The sequence below is a fragment of the Bemisia tabaci genome, chromosome 7, assembly GCF_918797505.1.
Source record: "Bemisia tabaci chromosome 7, PGI_BMITA_v3".
Lineage (NCBI taxonomy): Eukaryota > Metazoa > Arthropoda > Insecta > Hemiptera > Aleyrodidae > Bemisia > Bemisia tabaci.
The window spans coordinates 9,376,539-9,396,969 of record NC_092799.1 but is presented as its reverse complement, the minus strand read 5'-3'; the positions used below and the strand labels follow the sequence as shown (position 1 = coordinate 9,396,969).

General features: G+C 34.8%; 2 protein-coding genes across 2 annotated transcripts in view; both read right to left on the bottom strand.

Annotated features, from left to right (window-relative positions):
- Positions 1-454: 454 nt before the first annotated feature.
- twin (CCR4-NOT transcription complex subunit 6-like twin) overlaps positions 455-20,431 on the bottom strand; it is a 101,775-nt gene continuing 81,798 nt past the window's right edge. Inside the window, exons 6-12 of the mRNA XM_019048858.2 lie at positions 19,457-19,614; positions 18,479-18,633; positions 17,419-17,570; positions 12,673-12,906; positions 11,911-12,088; positions 10,935-11,074; positions 455-8,948 (exon numbers count right to left, since the gene is read on the bottom strand). Coding sequence (XP_018904403.1) covers positions 8,866-8,948; positions 10,935-11,074; positions 11,911-12,088; positions 12,673-12,906; positions 17,419-17,570; positions 18,479-18,633; positions 19,457-19,614 — 1,100 coding nt within the window. The 3' untranslated portion in view covers positions 455-8,865. The remainder of the gene's footprint in view (positions 8,949-10,934; positions 11,075-11,910; positions 12,089-12,672; positions 12,907-17,418; positions 17,571-18,478; positions 18,634-19,456; positions 19,615-20,431) is intronic.
- Yip1d1 (Yip1 domain-containing 1) lies at positions 15,119-16,384 on the bottom strand. The gene has a single exon (XM_019048860.2). It carries the CDS (start codon positions 15,990-15,992, stop codon positions 15,258-15,260), a length of 735 nt encoding a protein of 244 aa, XP_018904405.1. The 5' UTR covers positions 15,993-16,384; the 3' UTR covers positions 15,119-15,257.

Below are 20,431 nucleotides of genomic sequence, written 5' to 3'. Positions count from 1 at the left end.
CTATAAGACCATATATCTCAGTTTGCAGACTTCCCTTCATACTTGATTTTTTAAATGGAAAACATCTCATTGTTGATTCTTGAAAACTTGCTTGATTTTTCTTCTGAGTGCGAAGAAAGATCTGTAAAAACTTGAAGGAACGCTATTGATTTGCTCTCCTTCAAAAAAATAAAATGAGAGCCAAGATTTTTAATCACTGCGAACGGTTTACGTGGTCTGGTAGTTTCACCGGCGATATGCTGCCTGCCATTTTAGTCTAAGTTGCCTCCTTTTTCCTTTCTTAAAGTGGGCATAAGCTTTCACCAACTCCAAATCTTTTCAACTTAAAACAAATTCCAGTTTCATGCTCCAACAGGCACAACAAAATAAAATAATCAACATTTAGGGTGGTGCCGGATTTGAAGACCAGACAAAAACCTCAGGACTTATAAGATAATAAAACTCCAACAACAGATTTTAAAATAAATTATTCATTTATTTCAGATAAAAAATTATCCAGCTATCATAATTTGTTCAGTTTCTACAAATCTAATTTTAATTTTAATAGAGAATAAAACTTTGATGTCTGTGAATTGTGCAAACATGAACGAGTTTCTTCATATTCATTGATTCAACTCAGATAAGATTCATTGAGGGAGACTACATTCGATTTTGTTAAACTCTAAATGACAGGTAGCCTAAAAAATAAAAATTAACAATTACTTCCTTGAGAATAATACATTTTATAAGTAGTTGGCAAGACTCAAATTTTCAACCGTGCACACCAAAAAAAAAAAAATAAATAAAAAAATCAACCCTGATGCCCTTGAATTTTTTCATGTTTGCTACGGCTACCGCTGAATTAAAACTTTCAGTACAGACCAAGGCTGTAGATCAAAATCTCAATTCAGAGGTTCTTTGCTTCACTGACTCGAGCGGTTACCAACTCAGGTACAGAAAATATAGCACAGATGAAGGAGTATGGATATTTTAACTTTCGATACTTGACATTAAATGAAGAAAACTTAAAAATAAGAACCCGATACAATTTTTAAACTGCTTCACACACATACACACAAAAAAAGGTTAGGGAAAAAAATCTTTTGAACTGAAATCTATATTCACGTTCCTGCCCTTGTAATTTTGCCATTAAGAAAAATATCCACTGCTGTTCTTTCATCATGACTCTAACATTTCTTTAATAGGAGTAGGTACCTGAAGTGTTCATTAAAAGTAAAGGTAGGAAATGGTAGTCCCTGAGATGGAAGACACTTTGATCACCACAGAAAAAAGCCAACGACAAATTTCAGACCAAGTCCTAGAAGTGTAGATGAGACACGTGTTTTTGTTTCTTTATCTAAAGTACAGTGATCTAACCATAGTTTCTGTGTACTCTTAGGACGAGAAACGTTAACCAATGGAGAGCTTTTACTTGAGTGTCCTCTTAAATTTTACTTCGATTAAAAAGCAGAAAAAAAAAATTACAGAATTCAGTGAACTAATAAAACAGGAAAAGATCTCCAGCAAGCCAATTTGAGCAGTCAGTGCCCCAAAAAAAAAGTTCTGGCTTCTCCCTGAATGCGGAAATTAAAAATTAAATAGTATATTCTATGCTCTTCACTATTGAAAAATAAGAGCGCAATATTAAAACAATAGTAACGAAGACTCCCTCAATGAATCGTCCGATCAAAAAAAGTTTCTTGCAAATTAAGAAAAACATAAATTTTCCCTCAGATGACAAATGATAGAAAGCGAAAGTGCTACTGAAAATATCGATATTTATAATTTGAAATCAAACTGCCTTTTGGTATCTTACTCGAAAGGAAGACCAAGTTCCTCTAGAAACTAGAGGGGAAAAATTAAAGAAGGTGCCATAGACTTTAGGCTAAACACACTTAACAAAAGGGACACAAAGATTGACTGGCCTACCAGCTTTTCTGTTTCGTAGGACAGAATGACGCTTTTGTCGAGTCACGACACTCGGAGGGAATATAATTTAATCACATTTAACGATCATGCAAGAGAGTAGGTTGTGGCATTGAAAAAGTCACATTTTCTTTTTCTTTTTTTTAATTTTGAGCTTTGATGGTTGTTTTATAGTCATGTGCATGCTGCCAATTTTTCATTTTTATCTATCCCCAGGGTTTCTGCTGAGTTGGGAGAAATTCCATGAAAGTTCCCTACCATTTTATCTAAAATTTACCTCAAAGTTCTCAATTCCTTACCAGGGTTATTATTTTATGACCTTTGAAAACTCATACATCAAACAGGAGAAAAAAATGTTGCATCTTTACCAAACAAATTTTCCCAATTTTTAGCCACATACTCGCGCTTAGAGCAGTAGCCAAATAGTAAAACTCTTCATTTGATGTACTTATAAGATACAATGGCGGAGTAACCATTTTTGACAGCATTACTTTTAGTATCAAAAACGACAATGATAAATGATTTTTGAATCAATAACTTACAAAAAATCAAAATTTACTTGACCAGTTATAATATTGTACTGACAATATTTATACTTTCACAGCTTGGTGGGAAAAAGAAACTGTACGGATAATTTCTAGGTTACATTTACTTCAGATCAACGAATGGGTCACTACTTGCAGCAGCCGGATTGTTGAAACTTTAACTGGCTATGTCGGCACGATAAGACAAGACATAGCCCTATCTGCGCCGTGTAATATATCGATTTTCGATTCTTGTCGTGCCGACATAAATTTCAACAATCAGGCTGCTGGAAGGGGGCATTTATTTATCATTGAAATGTATCAATTTTGATCTTCTTAATTGAAAAAGGATTATTTTCTTCCTAAAAACTGCAGCCAATCTATCTAGTATTTTACAAGTGCAGTGGAATCCTATTATTGGTCAAATATTTGGCTGAAGAAATAAATTGAGTTCTAGACACTGATCTTTCATACTCTCTTTGACCTTTGACCAAGTCTCTAAGAATACAATTTTTCCAAAAAAATAATAGGCAATGCGATCTGTATGAGAAAAAATAAAAAAAGTACAATGCAATTCAAGACGTTCTGGTCCTTCTTCCGAACCTTACGTGCTAAGTTGACGCAAAATTTCATTTTACTTCATTTCTAATGCTTTTGTGTACTAGAGGATTCCTATTTTCAGTTACTTATTACCTTTAACCGAAATCACTTCAGAAGAAACTACACTGTACTTGTTTTTGCTCGAGTTGCATTGGTAATTACTTTGGTCAGAAATGAGAGCAAAGTACATATTAAGGGGTCTTTGGAATCCACCACTACTCTAAAAGCCATATGTGAGGAACTCTATGAATGACCAAACTAAAGCTCAAAACTAAACACATTTTGTACTTTTTCAATATCACAGTTAAAATTTTTATACATGCATTCACGAGACATCTAAGTGTAGCGAAACTCTAAAACAACACCTTCCACTGGAGTTTGTATCTTGCCCCTTTCTGATTGAAGACTGCTTTCTGCTTGATTGCAAGACATTAATAAAAAATAAAAATCGATAAAATAAAAAATACAAAAACAGGTTGTACCGGGTTACTTTGGTGCCGAATTCTACATACTGAACGTTCTTTTCTTCCATTTCAGATTGAAGCCTTTCGATCAAATGTAAGAAAATTAATTCATTATTTATTGGACAGTTTTTTTTTGCATTTTGAAAGAATTTTTTATATGTATAACTTTGCATGGTTGAGGTTAAATAATCTACCTCCACACACCACCATTGTCACCATTGAACATCAAATTATTCGTCAAACTAGTCTGGTATCAAACCCTTTTAAAATTTTAATTTGAGCACAACAAAAAAGCTACAGGGGGACGATCTGGAGTGCTGATGCTCCAATAAAGCTTTGTCACCCCTCGCATAGTTTTAATAACGATAAATGTAAAAAAAATCCTCCCTCATTCTATGAAAAGTTGACAATCTTTAACTTTAGCATGTCCTCACTTTGTGGAAAGCAGACTCTCTTTTAGCAACCGCTCATACATTATCAAGCGAGCGGGATACATTTTCAAACATCATTTTAAAGAAAACTTACGTGCAGAGAGATGACCATTTCAAAAACGCCTGATTGTAAGTAGACAGTTTCCTAATGGCTACTTACTTTCGCATGATACCAATGCAATGAGGGCGTAATTGCGAAATGCTTTAAGTAAGTATTGCGCGCACAAGAGTACCTTAGTGGTAACATTTAACATTTCTTGTCCATCCTGGACACAAAAAAAACTTGACATGGATTCCTTTCATAGAATGTCCTATCAGAGCTACAGCATTGCTTGAAAATGCTTCATTTTGTCTACGAAACAAAAAGATGACAAGACTCAACATCTTACTACTCTACAGAGGCATCAGATTAATCTCGTAACATCTAATATTAATCAATTAAATTAAAAATTAATTTAATCAATTAATTAGTTAAATTAAACGTTCAACGATTACTCTCCCAAGTTATAGGATAATTAATACAGTAGCTGGAGAAACGTGGACCGAGGCTATTGCATGGCTCACAAGGAACAAGAACGAAGCGAAAAATCGTTACTTGCAACAAGGGCAGTGTACCAATTATTGATGCTGTCGATACGACTAGACAAGACAAAGCCCTATCGTGTGGGTAAATCGCATTTTGATGTCTTATCAAGTTGACATTAAACTTCAACAATTGATCCGCTGATTTGGAAAACTTCAAGAACCATAATGCCGTGCTAAGTAAAAACGGCACACGCGCATTAGAATGTTGCCAGGTTTCCTCTCAGAAAATATTTATTTTTGTAGAAAGTTATGAATATTTTTGATTAACGTTTTCAGACTTTTAAAATCAAATTATAGACGAAATCCTCTGAAAATCAGAAGAGAACAATTCATAAATTTTCCTGAAAATTCGTGATTTGTTGGAGGAAATTTGGCAACATTTGATGGTTCGTACGGAGTTTTGCCTTAGCACGGCAGTATAGTATCTGCTGTCCAATATAGCTCTGATGACTCATGAGTTTTTATGCTATCCCCTTGTTGCGCACCACAATTCAATTGAGTGAGAGGCACAAAATAAACCACTTTCGACCATATTAGCAGAAATGTCTCCTGATTAAAATGACTAAATTCGATTCCTAATTGTAAAGAAAATTGACCCAAATTTCAAACATCATCATCATTAGGTTCCAACAAAATTTGGGAAATGAACTTCCCCGTTATTTCCACGATTTCCCGGAATCATTTTCTGAAATTTGACGATTTTCGAGATGATTGAAAAGGTATTAATCTGAAATGGTTTCCTCGGAAAATTTGTGGTTCGAAACGTCAAACTCATCCTAGAAAGCAGATAACGGCGATTTAACGAGGTATCTACTAGAATTTCATTTTACATTTTCCTGATATTTTAAATGAATTTTTCTGATTTTTTTTCTGCGTGAATAAATTTTCATTCGTTTGATTTTACAAACTGGCATATTTAATCGATTGAATCAACTGTTGCACTTTGTCATGCTGATAAACTGCATGCGGTTGAGAAATGCTTGATGGCCTAGGAATTCCCTGATTCATAACCGATTTTCCTAATATTTTCCTGATTTTTTTTTTAAGGACATCAAAATTCCTGATACTCACCGGTTTTAACTGACGGTAGACACCCTGTTTAACGATTTTTCCTGACATTTTTGCCAGTTTCCCTGCCATTTCCGGGTTTTCCCTGACTTTTTGAAATTCCCTGACTGTGACAACCCTTCATCATGAATTCAAGATTTATCCAAAAGTATGTTAGGAGGATTGACATTATGCTAATATGGTCAATTCACACACTGTACTTATCAGCTACAGCCTCAGAGAGGCTCCCTCTTACTGAAGATCAGGTAACGGACAAAAACTGCGAGACTACAAATAAACTGGATCCGCTCACTAAAAACCGATCAGATATACAATTAAAACTTTTAAAGTTATCATTTAACTTCTACTCTATAGGATCACAGAATAGGTACATTTCACATTTTTTAAAATGCAACTTTTTCTAAAATGCAGAATTGGCACTATCTTGAATGAGTCAGTCCATAAGTGTCTCTTGAACTATTTTGCAAGCTAACTTACCAGTCGGGTAAGTCAAAATCAAAAGATTAATTTCTGGAATGGACCACTAGACAAGATGCAAATTTAAGCATTAGGCTTTGTCTCCACGTGACGTTTCCATGAGATTAGTCCCGGGGAAAAGTCTCTGTTACAAAGTCAGGAAAAATTATGACTGACTCAATATTAATCGCAGTACTAAATATGGGTCCTCGTGAATATCTAATAATAAGACCAACTAAGAGAGGAAGAATAGAAAGCAAATTGTATGATCTTTCCTTGTTTACTCGATTGCTTGTGTTTGTTTACTTCAATTAATTTGCATAATTGTTAGTGACGCTCAATCATTATCTTAATGCCAGTTACGTACTCGATTTTAACAAATTTATCTTCTCGCGCAAACTTGTCCCAGGAAAAGCCCTGTTCCGTAAAGACGGTAACTGCCGAAAATCCCCCAAGTTTCATTCTTAGGATTTGACTTTGGGACAATTCCCATGAAAGCCTTGCGTGGAGACAAGGCTTTGTGATAAAATTTTTTCTCTTTGAAACATCAAATATCAATCTTATTACGATTTGTGCAACAATAATCATGGAAAGAAACTTCTGACAAAGATATTAATGCTTTTTAGTGTAGAGATTCGAAATTCCCGCTCATGAAAAAACCTGTAATCTACTCAAGTTAAATTGTGTACTAAACATTACCGTGACAGTTTTTGCAGCATGAAAATATGACAACTTCAATATCCACACTTCGGCTAAGCTATTGAACACTGTCTACATTTTGTACGACACAAACTGCTTATTGAAAAAGCATGCCAAAACTGTTAGGATTTGTGATTTGATTAACATAGACTCTTGTTTTTCTTCTGAGCAGGAAGTTTGAAAGTAGGAATCGGAAAATGTTAATATCTTGATTAAGAGTTGATTTTAGTGACTATTATAGTGCGAGTCATGTTCTGAGTGAAATTTTGAAGAGGAAACATAGGTACATCAAAATGCTTCAATTGGTACTTCGTCTAATGATACATTGGAAAAATGTATGATAATTGGTCAGTTCATCTAAAAAATGTATACCTGACTTTTCTTAAATACCAAGGACCAATTTGATTACTTCATTTTATGGCAGTTTAAATGGGGGGGGGAGGGGAGGATTACAATACACATGGAAACAGAATAATTTACAATCTTATTACAACAATAGGGTGTCTATGCCTTGGAGCTGTTTTGCAGAGCGCAAAAAAGGACTGAGAGTTGAGTCCTGAGCTTGTACCTCCTGCAAATATGAGAGCTGGAGAAAGCAGTGGTGACTCCATTTTCAGCTCTCCTTTGCGACGTTCAAAAACAGCATTAGAGACATCCACAGAGTTACCAAGGTGCCTACCAACTTCAAGAGGAAGATTTTTGGTTTAAAATCTCAAAACCTGTGGATTGACAATCAACCAACATGTATATGTAAGGAGGGCAATTTCTATGTTGTTCAATTTTGAAAATGACTGCAGAGTTCTCAGTTTCCATTAGTCAAATTGTAGTTGAATCTTTCATTTTCAGAACAACTTTTTTCATGCTGAATCTATTGGTACTGCACAGATTTCATTAATTCCTGTAAAATTTAATTTTGCAGATAGGTACTTCCTCTAACCAGACGGATAGGATTTTTCACCATCTTGTGTGTTAGGACTGATAAAATGTAAAAAAATTAAACATGAGGAAAAAATACCAGTCTTCTGCATAAAATTTGAGGTGAAAATCAATTCCCAGTTGTTTGCCAGTCCTGTAAACACCCTGTTCTTTCCATGGATGTCACTTTGTCGGTCAGGATCTATTTCATAAATTAAAAGCAAGGATAGCTCAAGCTGAGACAAAATACGGTCAAATATTTGGAGAACTTAAGCTTTTAAGAGGAAGTGCGTTACGCCAATAATGATACTTGAAAAAGAAATTTAGTCTTACCAAAATCATTCTTGGACAGTATCAATGATCATGATGATTTTAATGTATAGGATGTAAGTAATATTGCACAAGGAAATGATGGGTGACAGGGAGGGTGTAAAGATGTACCGAAAAAAATTTTGAGAAAAATTCCGGTGAAGGAGCACCAAGAGGCTGCATTAGAATGAACGTCAAACATTCACATGCAGTTACGAAAAGCTCGGAGCTACTTAGAATAGGAACGTCCGTTGGACACAAGTTCCCGTTAAAAAAAAATTTAAAAATATTTTTAATGACGGTAATCTCAGATAAATGCAAGAACAAATGTACAGTTAGTCTAGGTAGTTGAACAGCAACGATGACGAAAATAAGTTATTAAAACATCCATATGGTTTAAAAAAATAGTTATTTGAGATCCACTCACTCAAACGAACAAACACGTCATCCGAGGATGAGAAACAAAAAATAGATTGAGTTAAAAATAAATCTGATCAATAAGGGAATGGAGTATCGTCGGAGTCATCACAAACGTCAACATTTGATTTTTTAAAATTCAAAACCGATTTCGATCGCCATTTCGAGCGTTGTTATTGCGAAAATTGACGGAACTGATAATAAAAAGTAGAAAACTAAATCTATCTACTGGTTTTTAAAATGACTATACATGCAACGCACACGATAAAATTCAATGAGGGGAGGGAGGAAAAAAAGAAGTGGGGGGGAGGGAGGGTAGAGTATATACATGTTTTGTTCTTTCAACAAAACTGAAAAACAGTAATGAATTAAGTATAATAAAACTGAATCGGGGACTCTGTTGTTGTAAAAGTGATTTATTTACACGGAGGATGTGACGGTTGGCGTTGCTGGATCCATCTCGTTGCTTCAAACATCAGTGAGCCCTGGCTGCTACCTTCTTGATGAGATTATGCCATTACTAGTACTAGGTAAACTTGGAGTCATTTCTAATTCTACCAGCAGAGGAAAGTGATCTGTGAAACCAAAGAAAGTAAATTATGTAATGTTTCTACAATGATTTGTATTCAAAATCAGGCACTCATACTGTAAGACTTTAACATTTCTTCACATTTCTGTGTGGGACTTAGGAAATGACCTATCCTTTCATCTGTCATCGCCGGCAGATGATGCACGTTTTTGTTTTATCATCATGTCTATAATTGTTGACCATACTCATTCCCTGATTTTTCTCTGATTTTCAATAGCTTTTTCTTAAAAGAGAAATTTAAGTTTTTTTCCACTTCTCCAGGATTTTCTTCAGAAAAACTGAATAATTCTTCAGAGTTCTAGATATGACTATCGATTTTTTTCACCTTTTAGCTGATTCTCTGGCTCACATTAAAATTTTTGATTCCAAAGGCGTTTTTGATGTTTATATTATCCGGTCGATGAAAGCTTCTCTGTCATGCTAAAAAAAAGGCCGTATGAACATTCGAGAGTTGCCAAATTTCTATCGATAAAATGTTTATTTTTGAGAAAAATTATGAATATTTTTCCTTGAAATTTTCAGACACTTTAGATCAAATTAAAAACAAAATTATCTGAGAAATTGGCAGAAAAATATTCAAAAAATTTCCTGAAAATTAGCGATTTGCCAGAAGAAATTTGGCAATGCCTGAAGGCTCATACGGCGTTTTTCCTTGGCACGGCAGTTCTCTATTATTATGTCCATTTAAAATTGGTTCAATAATGACAAGTCAGGTGCAGTAACATGACGTTAAAATATTCTATAAGCAGTAGAAGAGATTCCCAGTTTTTGGAACAGATTCTCAGATTTTTCCCTGATTTTCCCTTGAATTTTTCATTTCCTGATAAAGCCTGGTTTTTTTCAACCCTTGACATAAGTTTAATCGATAAGCCCAGTTCTCTTGGATCTTAAAACTTCCTGACTTTCCCATAACTTTTCGGCGGTTTTTTTTTGTGTAATTTCTCATAAAAATGCTTTTATTGCAATTTGTGAATGTGAGGAAAGCAAGGAAAATTATTCGATTCTCTATTGATTTTCACATCATGATAAATGTACGGCGGTTGAAAAAAAGCATGAGTTATGTAACCTACATATGATTGAATGTATGGGAAGGGACCTCATTTTCTGGGAGAAAATTTTATGAAAAACTATATTTATCTACAAACAACCTAAAAACTTGTGTCCCGGAACTTCAGGACTTGTATCTCCTTCAATTTTTTGAGCTTTAACTCAAACTTGCGCCAAAATTTCTAGATAATCTTCCCCCATGCAGAGGTACCAATAATTCAATTTAAATTTTTGCAAGTAAGGGTCCCTTTTCACAGATCCAGTAAAAAATGTTGACATTATTAACAGATACAGCGATGGTTGGTTTTTGTGTTTCTTGAATTTCCAAAATAAATGCTTCGCCTAACTGGAAAATACATTTATATCAGCTAAGAAATGACTTTAGTACATAGTACAACTATTCTAGTTTGCATTTTAAGACAGATAAGATATGGCCAGAATGTGAGGAAAAACGGTTGAAAAAAATTGTTAGCAGTCAAAAAACTCTCATGACTTGATCATTTCTCAATTTTCAGGGTGTCTAGTTTTTTTTGTTTTGAGAAATCCTGATTTTTCCTTTTTTAGCCAACTAAATCCTGATTTCATAATTCTTCCAAATCCTGATTTTTGCGGAGAAAAAATTAAACTTCTGCATAAGCGTATACTAAAGCATAAAAAAATCCAATCGAACAGCCGACTTTTCTCAAGTCCTGATTTTACTACCAATATTTCCTCAAATCCTAATGAAATCAGGGGTAAATCCTGATGCTAAACACCCTGAATTTACAATTAGAGGAAAATACAAGGGTATTGATCTACAATTTGTTGCAAGCTTTTGAAAGGCAGTTGCTCATCTTTGATTTTAGAAGGCAAAAAAACACCAAGTAGACATCGATTTTAGGAGAACTTTGAATCCAAAACTGTGAGATACAAAAAAGGAGCTTACCTGAGGGTATATGTGGATGGGGACATCCTATGACTTTGTTGTCTCGCAACCAGTCGGCTGCTAATGGTCCCAGTAATCCTAGTGGTGTCATGTTCTGCTTTGAGTAAAATATGTAGTCTATGATACCTTTGAAATGAAACCTGTAGGCGGAAAAACAACAGAGAAAACAGGCATTAAATCAATATAATCAAGCGATGAATACTTTCTTTAAACATTGAACATTTAAACATTGACAGGAAATGCAGTGATGAAAAAGTGTAAACCGATGGTTTTACGAATTATTATTGTTTACGTAAATGCTAAGAAAATAAGAAAAATTTGAAGTTGAAACCTTCTTATACACACAAGCCCACAGTGGCCCTTTAAGTGCCACAGTATACAGGATGTCTACTAAAAATTAATTTTGGATTTTCCTGATACTTTAAATGGAGTTTCTTGATTTTTTGTGGAAATAAATTGACACTTGTTTGATTTTACAAATCAAAGTGTTGAATGAGTTGAATCAAATGTTTCACTTTTGCATGTGCTAAACTGCATGTAGTTAAAAATTCTGAACACACTTAGAATTTCTTGATCTACGACCAACTTTCCTGATGTTTTTCAGTTTCAACTGACAGTGGCTACTCCGAAAAAGCATGCTTTTCCTGAAAGATTGAAGTCTCTTTTGTGTGAAATTCCTTGTTCAAAAAACCAGTACAGAACACATTCCCATGATTTTGCTGACAATGTGTTGATAGAATTATGTTGAAAACCCAATTTTTGCAATCAAGGATTTAAAGTGATGAAAACTTGTTTCTAGGCATCTTAATGTACACTAAAAAACGGCCACTGAATTTTCTTTCTTGAAATGACAGCTGGCAAAATATAACTTTCAAATTTCCAAAGGATCTAATTTACATTCATAATAGATATGTGCAAGATTTTTGAAAGGTGGGTTTCTTTAATATCTGAAGTGATACGGATGACAAACACTTACGTGTAATTAGTATACGGCATAATATCCTCACTATAGGCGGACGCTAGCTTGTAGGAATGTGTGAATTCATTCGACTGATCACAGTCTGAGATCTTCGACAAAACCGATTTGTAAGGCAAATCTTTGAAATCTTGATGATCAGCTGAGACGCGTCCCGTCGATAAAAATTCTATCACACCTGTGAAACCACATTTTAAAATTGGTAAAAAAAAAATTTGTTGAGGGGCTCAATACTGAACTACATAAAGATGTCACTTTGTGAGAACTTAAAAGGGACAGAATTTCTATTTTACTCCATGCAATGGATCAGAAATTCTCTTCATAAGAACTCAAAAAGTTCTGCAGAGTTGATTAGATGCTTTCCAATCCTGAAGTTCAAATTTTGTTACATTAAATCAAATCGACAATTTCAAGTTCAACTACTTTTAACTTTTATCCTCCATTTTGACGAATGAGCAAGAGCAAATTTAAGCTTTTGTGGTCCAACACTTGAGTAAAATTTTAATATTTTTATGTAGTTAGAGGCTGTCCTTTTCAAATTTTGTAAATATATTTTAATTACTACATATAATGATGCCATGACTGAAAGTTGACGATTTTGAAAAGAGATTGAAGGAAATATCAGCTGAGATTTGCTTTCAGACACAATAAACTTCTTTTACCAAAAGAGAAACATATTTCTTTGCAATGTTTGATGTTCGCCGACATCCAGAAGGAATTCAATCACAGAAAAATAAAAGCTTCGTCAGAGCTGAAACTCACCTGAGTCTGGTAAGGAATTGAAATCCCCACAGAGTAACAACTGAACCGCATTTGAATCTGGCTTGTGTCCAGATTTGTTGAAGCTAAGGCTGGTCTCCTCTAGAATGTGCTTGAGTTCAGCCGACAGCATCATAATCTGGATCAGTTTGACATCACAGAACTCCGGATCCCAATGAATGTGAGCTGTACAGACTAAAACAGGTTGAGCCACTTGCGCTGGGTCTGGCGGTAGACCTGAAAAACGATTTTTGATTGGATAAAGAAATCTCTTAAGGTCGATCCACAGTCATCGATTTTTGTCCAGCAGGTAAGAAAACAATTTACAGCTGCGGCTGTCCCCTTGATTATCGAGTCCAAAATTTTAATTCATCACTCTTTCCATGGGAATGTAAAGACAGAATTCGATTACTTACAAGGTGATTGTGTGGGAGACTCCTACTAGGTACAGTTCCTTCAATGGTAAAGCAAACGCCTCAAGGAAAAAAGATGACTTAAATAGATACTACTTGAATGGATTGATGTCAGGCCTCATAATATTTATTGTTATTTTCAAAAACATAGCAACTGACGAATTGTGTTGTGAACCATCCATGGATTAAATATCTCTCAATTTCATAATTTTTCATCCCTCACACATTGTTTTGGCAAAATGAGGAATTTGTAGGGATCTGAAATTTGATGAATTTCATATTTGAGTGGAAACTTCTGAGTGAAACTGAGCTAAAGGTATTCTCGCTTTCAAAATGGAAGAATTTTTGGAGTTGATATGGCAAAATAATCTTCTCTGCTGAAGGATAGCACACGGGACATGCTCATGATTTAGATCACTTGTACCAATAGCTAGTATTTTTAAGCTAATTTCACAATAGAGATTCTCCCCATAAAATTAAAAAAAAATAAAATTATCTTCGATCTTCCAGTGATGGTTGCAAACATAGCACTAAAAGAAAATGAGCCGACAGATTTTGTATGCCTGATTACTTGAAACTCCTTCCTCACAAATCTTGATTCACCTTAAACCATCCAATATAGAGAAAAAAATAAAAGGTTTACTCTGAAATTGTTTCGAAACTGCTTAATTGGACTCCTAGAGAGTTGGAAAGTTTCTTTAATGCTTGGTAAAAGAATTCAACTTTAGTTTTTCACCAAAAAACGCATAAGAACATTTCCCTCTGATTGTTTTTCGTTAGTCATAGATATGCAAAAACTATGATTTCAAATCAACATTTAAAATATCAACACTGCCTATGGGACATTTTTTTAGGCAAATTACCTAAAGGTGACAATGCTATTTACTGAACAAATTGACAAGTGAAAAAGCTTGATGTTCAGAGAAATTCTGTACGATAAAGCCATGGTAACTTTCGAAGGATTCATCGTCTATCTTTTCCATACTGGGTAAAACAAAAAATATTATCAACTCATTTGCATGGTTTAAGTAGTCTTAGAAACAAAGAGCCTAGAATTTTTGAAGCTGACATTTTTCAGACTGTACTTCTACACCATCAGTTCCCTTCCACAATTGATATTTTTCATTGGGAAAATTAATCTGAATCCGTTTCTCCATCGCCAGTTTATTTGGACGAAATTTCACAGAAAAGCACTAAGTTTCATTAAGTATGAACAAGTTTTAGTCCTCCACGAGACTCAATGTTAAAGAGGAAATCAACTATTTTAACCTTGAAAATATTTTTCTCTTGTCTTTGAAAGTACGATAAGAGAGACTCTACGCTAGTTGAATTTTAGACTTTTCTCAACTTTTTTTCCCCCAAACTGCAACAGGGTGCGTTTTTGTTAAAAGCAGTCCATTTGATAGTAAATGCTTTATATTACGTGTTTACAATCTGACACCCTAGAATATTTTTTAACCAAACACCACCAAAAAAATTAAAAATTTAAGCGCTTTTTAACTAGTTTTCAAGATTGCATAAGCCTTGACGGTAAAATTTTGAGAAATTAACCAGGGGGATAACTTTTTCAGATGACCAATAAGCAGGTTCTGCAAAACGGATTTAAAGAAAAACCCTTTCAAAAAACAGTTCAATTTTTTAGAAATATTGAGACAACATAAATTGCTCATGGACTCAATCCAAGTATAAATCTTTCCATGCACTTGTAGGCATTTTCTCTGTTTCTTTCTGAAAGTTTAGCTACCCAAGCTGAAGGTTGACTCATTGTCTTCCGTGAATCAGCTAAAGTATTAAGATAAGATAACCAACAGTACGATTAAGAAAGCCCCTAACATTTCAATTTGATGACTGACCAAATTACTTTAGAACTGATGTATTTTCCTGGTTCTTTGCGACTGATTCCAAAGGAATTTCCCTAATTTTGATGAAAAACTAACATTATCATTTTGAAAGAGAAACACAGAAGTATGTGCATCCATTTGTAGCTAGGTTTTGCTTGGTTCATGGCAAGGATCAAACAAGAAGGCCAAAACAGGTACGGGTAACGTATCAAATATATTTAAAATTTTACAAACTTTGAAACGAATCTTAAGCCAATGTTCAAATCAGAACACTTAAAAAAGGTAGAACAAAAATAACTTTACAAATCTATTAAATTATTTGTTTACAATGACCTTAAAATAACACCAGAAGCGCAAAAACACCGTATAATAAAATACATGGGTAAACAAATAAAAGCCTTTGATTAGAGTCATTTGATACCGAAACGAAGATTTGAGAAGCAGAGAAACTGCACCAGAAGATGGCAAGAGCCGTTAGAGCCCAACCTACTACGTTTGTTTGCAAAGGGATAAATAAGCTTAGACACGACAAAAAAATCATGGGTATGATCGAATAACCCAAAACAGAGGCGACAAAAGTCAGCGTCATGGCTGTTGTATTCGTCATTAGATTCAGTAAAAAGTACATCATGAGACAGCTTGTAACTGCAAGACCATAGACATACCCAAAATTGATTTTGCTACCCATTACAATTAGAAGCCCTCCTAGCGTTAAACAATAACAAACAGGACCGACTAAATCTACATCGTCAAACGGCACTGACTGGAACGGATTCAGGACCGCCAAGGATCTGTCCAAAATTTTAGATGGTTCGATGCCCAGTTCTTCCAACAATGGCGGCTCGTTATCGAAGTCCGTGTTCATGCTAGGTCCATCGGAGTAACCACCGTACATGTTGCCGCCTGCAAGATTGTCGTTCGGGACAAGGAACGAAACTGGTGTAGTGTGCTGTTGTTGATAGCTGACATTGGGATTGGAAACGTAGAAGCCTGACTCACTGAACTGATCAGCAGTTTGATCACCCTCCATCGGCCAGTATGAGTTGAATCCGGCAGGATTTTCGGACATGGTGAAGCAGTTTTAAGACACAACAATACGGAACACAATTTGCATCCGGAGGACTAGGCAGGAGGCGACAAAGTTCACGGCATGAGAACGAAAAGTAGCGAAAAAATTGAAACGTGAGCGAACGCAATAATGGAATTTCGAAACGCACAGAAAAAATGATGAAAAACGGAGAAAATTCTGGATCAAGACGATGAAATTCGGAAGAGCCGAGACGTGTAAACAAATGAGAGGTGACACATAACCTAAAAACGGTGAATTGAGAGTTCAGGTGTACCAACTTCGTTGAAAAATAACGATGACGAACCACTTCCTCGGGTTGCGCGAAAAGTGAGAAACAACGCACAAAATGCTGATAGAAGAATCGAAATTACGTATTTACAGAATACTCTAATAGATATAAACCATTCAACTGAAAATTTTAGGACACAGAAGGAATTGTTCGAAACAAAATATTATGTACTACGTGTGATTATGCACTGCAACGTTTGCTGATGTGGAGCTATTTTAGAACGTGAAAAGACGGGAAAATTACAACGAAAATTACAGAATTTTGGAAAAAATCGTCGAAATTGAAATATTTTTCTGAAGACCAAGAGAAAATGACTCTGAGAAGTAAAATAATGTAAGGGAAAATGTGTTACGTTTTTTAAACATACGCAAGGGCATGATATGCCAATCGTGCGTGGTGTGAAGGGCGAAGGCCGGCGAAGGGTATACAGATGAAGGGGGGGGGGGGGGGGGTTGCTGTACGAAAAATGTCGCAATATTTAAATTACCTCTAGGGTTGCAATTTCTCATGAAAAAAATGGTCAAATTTCGTGAGAAATATTTCATAAAATACCAGAAATTTGTGAAAGATATTGGGAAATACTTCTCGAAATTAAGTGCAAAAAAATTACGGGTTTTGCATTCTGGTGTTCTTTATTGCTTGTTGCATACCCAACCCCTGAAAATTTGGTAATATTTTTCACAGCCTTGTAAAATTTCATGGAATATGTCACACTTCTCATACAAAATTTAAAAAAAAAAAAAAAAAAAAAAAAAAAAAAAAAGACTTATAGGGGTAAATATCCTGATTTTAGGAAGGTTTTCAAAAAACCTTTCGATTCAAAATTTGAAAGACAAAAAATTTTATAGATAAAAAACAAGTTAACAAATAAGTGCTAAACCTATGTGGGCTGTGTTGTTTCCACACAGGCGTGTTGTTTGCTCCAAGAGACAACCCCAAAAATATAACCCCGATGATGAGAACACACAACAACGTGACGGAATCAAACACTTCTATGAGACCAAACTGCATAAACTTTGAGTTTACCAGAGACCAGACCCGAGATATAATTTAGTTTGATGGTTCATTACCAAAACACACACTCCAACACCTTTTTTCATGCAAAGAAAATTGTAAAAATAACTATAGAGTACTCACCATTATCCCAAGCTGCTTCTTTGGTTTTCAGAAGAGCGGCAAGTCCGATGTTATCTTTTGGCATCACTCTATTCAACATGTCATCTGACCCTTCAGAATTTGCCATGGCTAACTGATTGAATTCTATGAGGTGCTCTTTGATTAATGAAAATCTATAATCAACAACATATACAGGAACATTTAGGACACCAAGGATGCCTGGTGACTGGAAGAAAGTGAGGTTCAATCCAATACAACAATAAAAAGTGCTTGAAAAATTGTTTCCTATTCCTCAGTGAATTGCATTCAAGTTATTTCAAATCGTTTCAAAATTATGCGGTAAAAAGAGAACGATTCGTTTCTGAACAAAACAATGAGTAAACCGTTGGCATTGATTATAGTAAGGGATAGATCTTAGACTCACATCCTGTTAGATTGTCATTATGGAAGCGAAAGTCTGAAGATCTTTCTTGGAATTTTTTTTGGTTCCATGAATTTCCCTCACTCTGTAAATTATACTTTAGGTACAAATTGTGCATGATCAAAAATGTCCCCTAACTACTGCATGATAAGTAAATAATGAGTGTATCAGTGAAATTTGGGATTAATTTCAACACTCCAATGCTGAGTGGGTTAAAGCAAGTTTAGAGAGAGATATAGACAATCTAAATTTTTTCCTAGCTACTCTCATTCAAATTTATGAACTTGAGTAACAAATGTGAGGGTTATTATTTGAGGTACTTATGTACATTTTTATTTTACTTGACTTTCTTCTGTTTTGTGCTTTGACTTGAAAATTAATACATTATAAACACCCTTACATGTTGATAATTTTTGTGGTTGCAAAATTCATTTCTACACCCGTGCTTGTAGAATTTCTTGGTTTTTGAAGGTAACCATTGAGTCTAACTATCAGTCTAACAACCAATGCTAATTCGCTCAATTCCTGTGAGTCTATGAGACTACTTCCCATATTTTTCATGACATAGTCATGCATTGAGTGTTCTTCAAACTTAAGTATATCTACTGGTTTTTGAAAAAATAAATAAGACCTTATTCATGCGTATTGTTAGAGACTCACTTGGCAGTTCGAAAAAATATAGCACAACCATCCACAAACTTCCTATCGTTTTCAGCCATTGTTTTGGCTCTAGACTTGGGTGAAAATATTCCATCGTAACCATCACGTTTCAGTTCTGGTAGAAAAAATTTGTAAAACTGATCCGTTTCAACCTCCTGAAATGAGAAATGAACGACAAAGCTTTCTTTAATTAAACTCTGCTCAGTTTGATTTAATTATTTGTACACAGCTTCTAATAGGAAAATGCAAATTTCAGTCTTGTGTGCGAGTGTAGCCAAAAAGAAGAAGTTCCAGCTTTCACCCCTCTGATTTTAATTTTCACCGTGATAGAGGGTGTTTCTCTGGATCCTTAAGGAATTTTTAACCCCCCTTGAAAAAAACTAGCTACACCACTGGTTTCTTTGAATGGTCTCATTTATGAGTTGGGTACTGAAAGCTGAAAATGGCAAATTAAATTCGAAAAATTTGAAAAGTCTCAGCTTTGTCCTAAAAACTTCCTCAGGATCATATGAAAAATTTGAAACGAATACAATTGCTGCACCCTGTATTTGCAGACAAAAGAAATTCATCACTGTTTGTAATTGATTTAAAGTTTATTACTCGCATCAGATCGAACCTATGTTACATAGCAAGGACTAAAAAAAAGTTCATTGTTAGATTAATGAAAATTCAATTTAAAGATATTTCATCACACACGCTAGTTAAAAAAATAGAAATGCGTTTTTTATGGTGGAAATATTAGGGTATTTTAATATAAAACTAATTTAAAAATCCTGTCAAAACCAGTGGCGAATCTTGAAAGTTGGCATCACTGTTCCTCCCTTTAAATGCTTGTAAAACAATTAATTCTTGGCTCATCTAAAATCTATATTTTCAATGGATTTAAATGGAGTAAAAACAGTGTTGCCTCCTTTCAAGAATCGCCACTGGTCGAGATTAAACATGAAGATTCAACAAAAAATTCAGATGCATACTGACCTGTAAACTAATAATATCTGCTGTATAATGCTTAATCTCTGCTAGAATAGCTTTCTTACGATAGTCCCACGCTAACGCCCAGGATGGACAGTAACCATACATTTGCCTTGTAGCATACTTATCACACAAAACATTATAACACATAACAGTTATTAGACCTGAAACAAAAAATTAGTGTGTGATCCATTAGCATTTTACAATACAATCGTGCTATGGAAGAACGCCGTATGCACATTCGAGAGTCACCAAATTTTCTTCAATAAAATGTTTATTTTTGAGGAAAGTTATGAATATTTTTCCTTGAAATTTTCAGGAACTTTAAGTGAAACGGCGAACGATATTGTCTGAAAAATTTGGAGAAAAATATTTATAAGTTTACCGGAAAAATCATGTTTTATTAATCGAAATTTGGCAACGCCTAAAGGTTCATACGGAGTTTTCCCTTAGGCACGGCAGAATAGAGAACTCATTTTATTATGTTCTTCAACCACAGCCAACTTAGGACATACTTAGATAACCTAGTGTCATAAATTTTGGAAATTAATTTCAGTGATGAGGACCAGTGCCGATTATTGAAAGTTGGCAACACTGTTATTCCTCCATTTAGATGTATGTAAAACGATCGATTCTTGGTGAGGTAGCATGCCTCACTTGAAATCGATCTTTTTATGATTTAAATGAAGGAAAGACAGCGTTGCCAACTTTCGAAATCGCTACTAATGAGTATCGACGACCGAGCAGTTTCAGACTGGAGGACTATGACTTAAAATGCTGCAACAGACAACTAGAAAGGGTACTTTAAGCTTTCTGATAAACGTTTCCTGACCGAAATTTCTGGTAGAATACGATTCGGGCGACGGAAATTACTGACATTAACTCCTAACTAAGACAATAAAATTGTTATTTTACATTGGTTACGGGTTTGAATTCCCCGTTCAGGGAGAAAAGCAATAGCCTACTTGAATCAAATCGCGC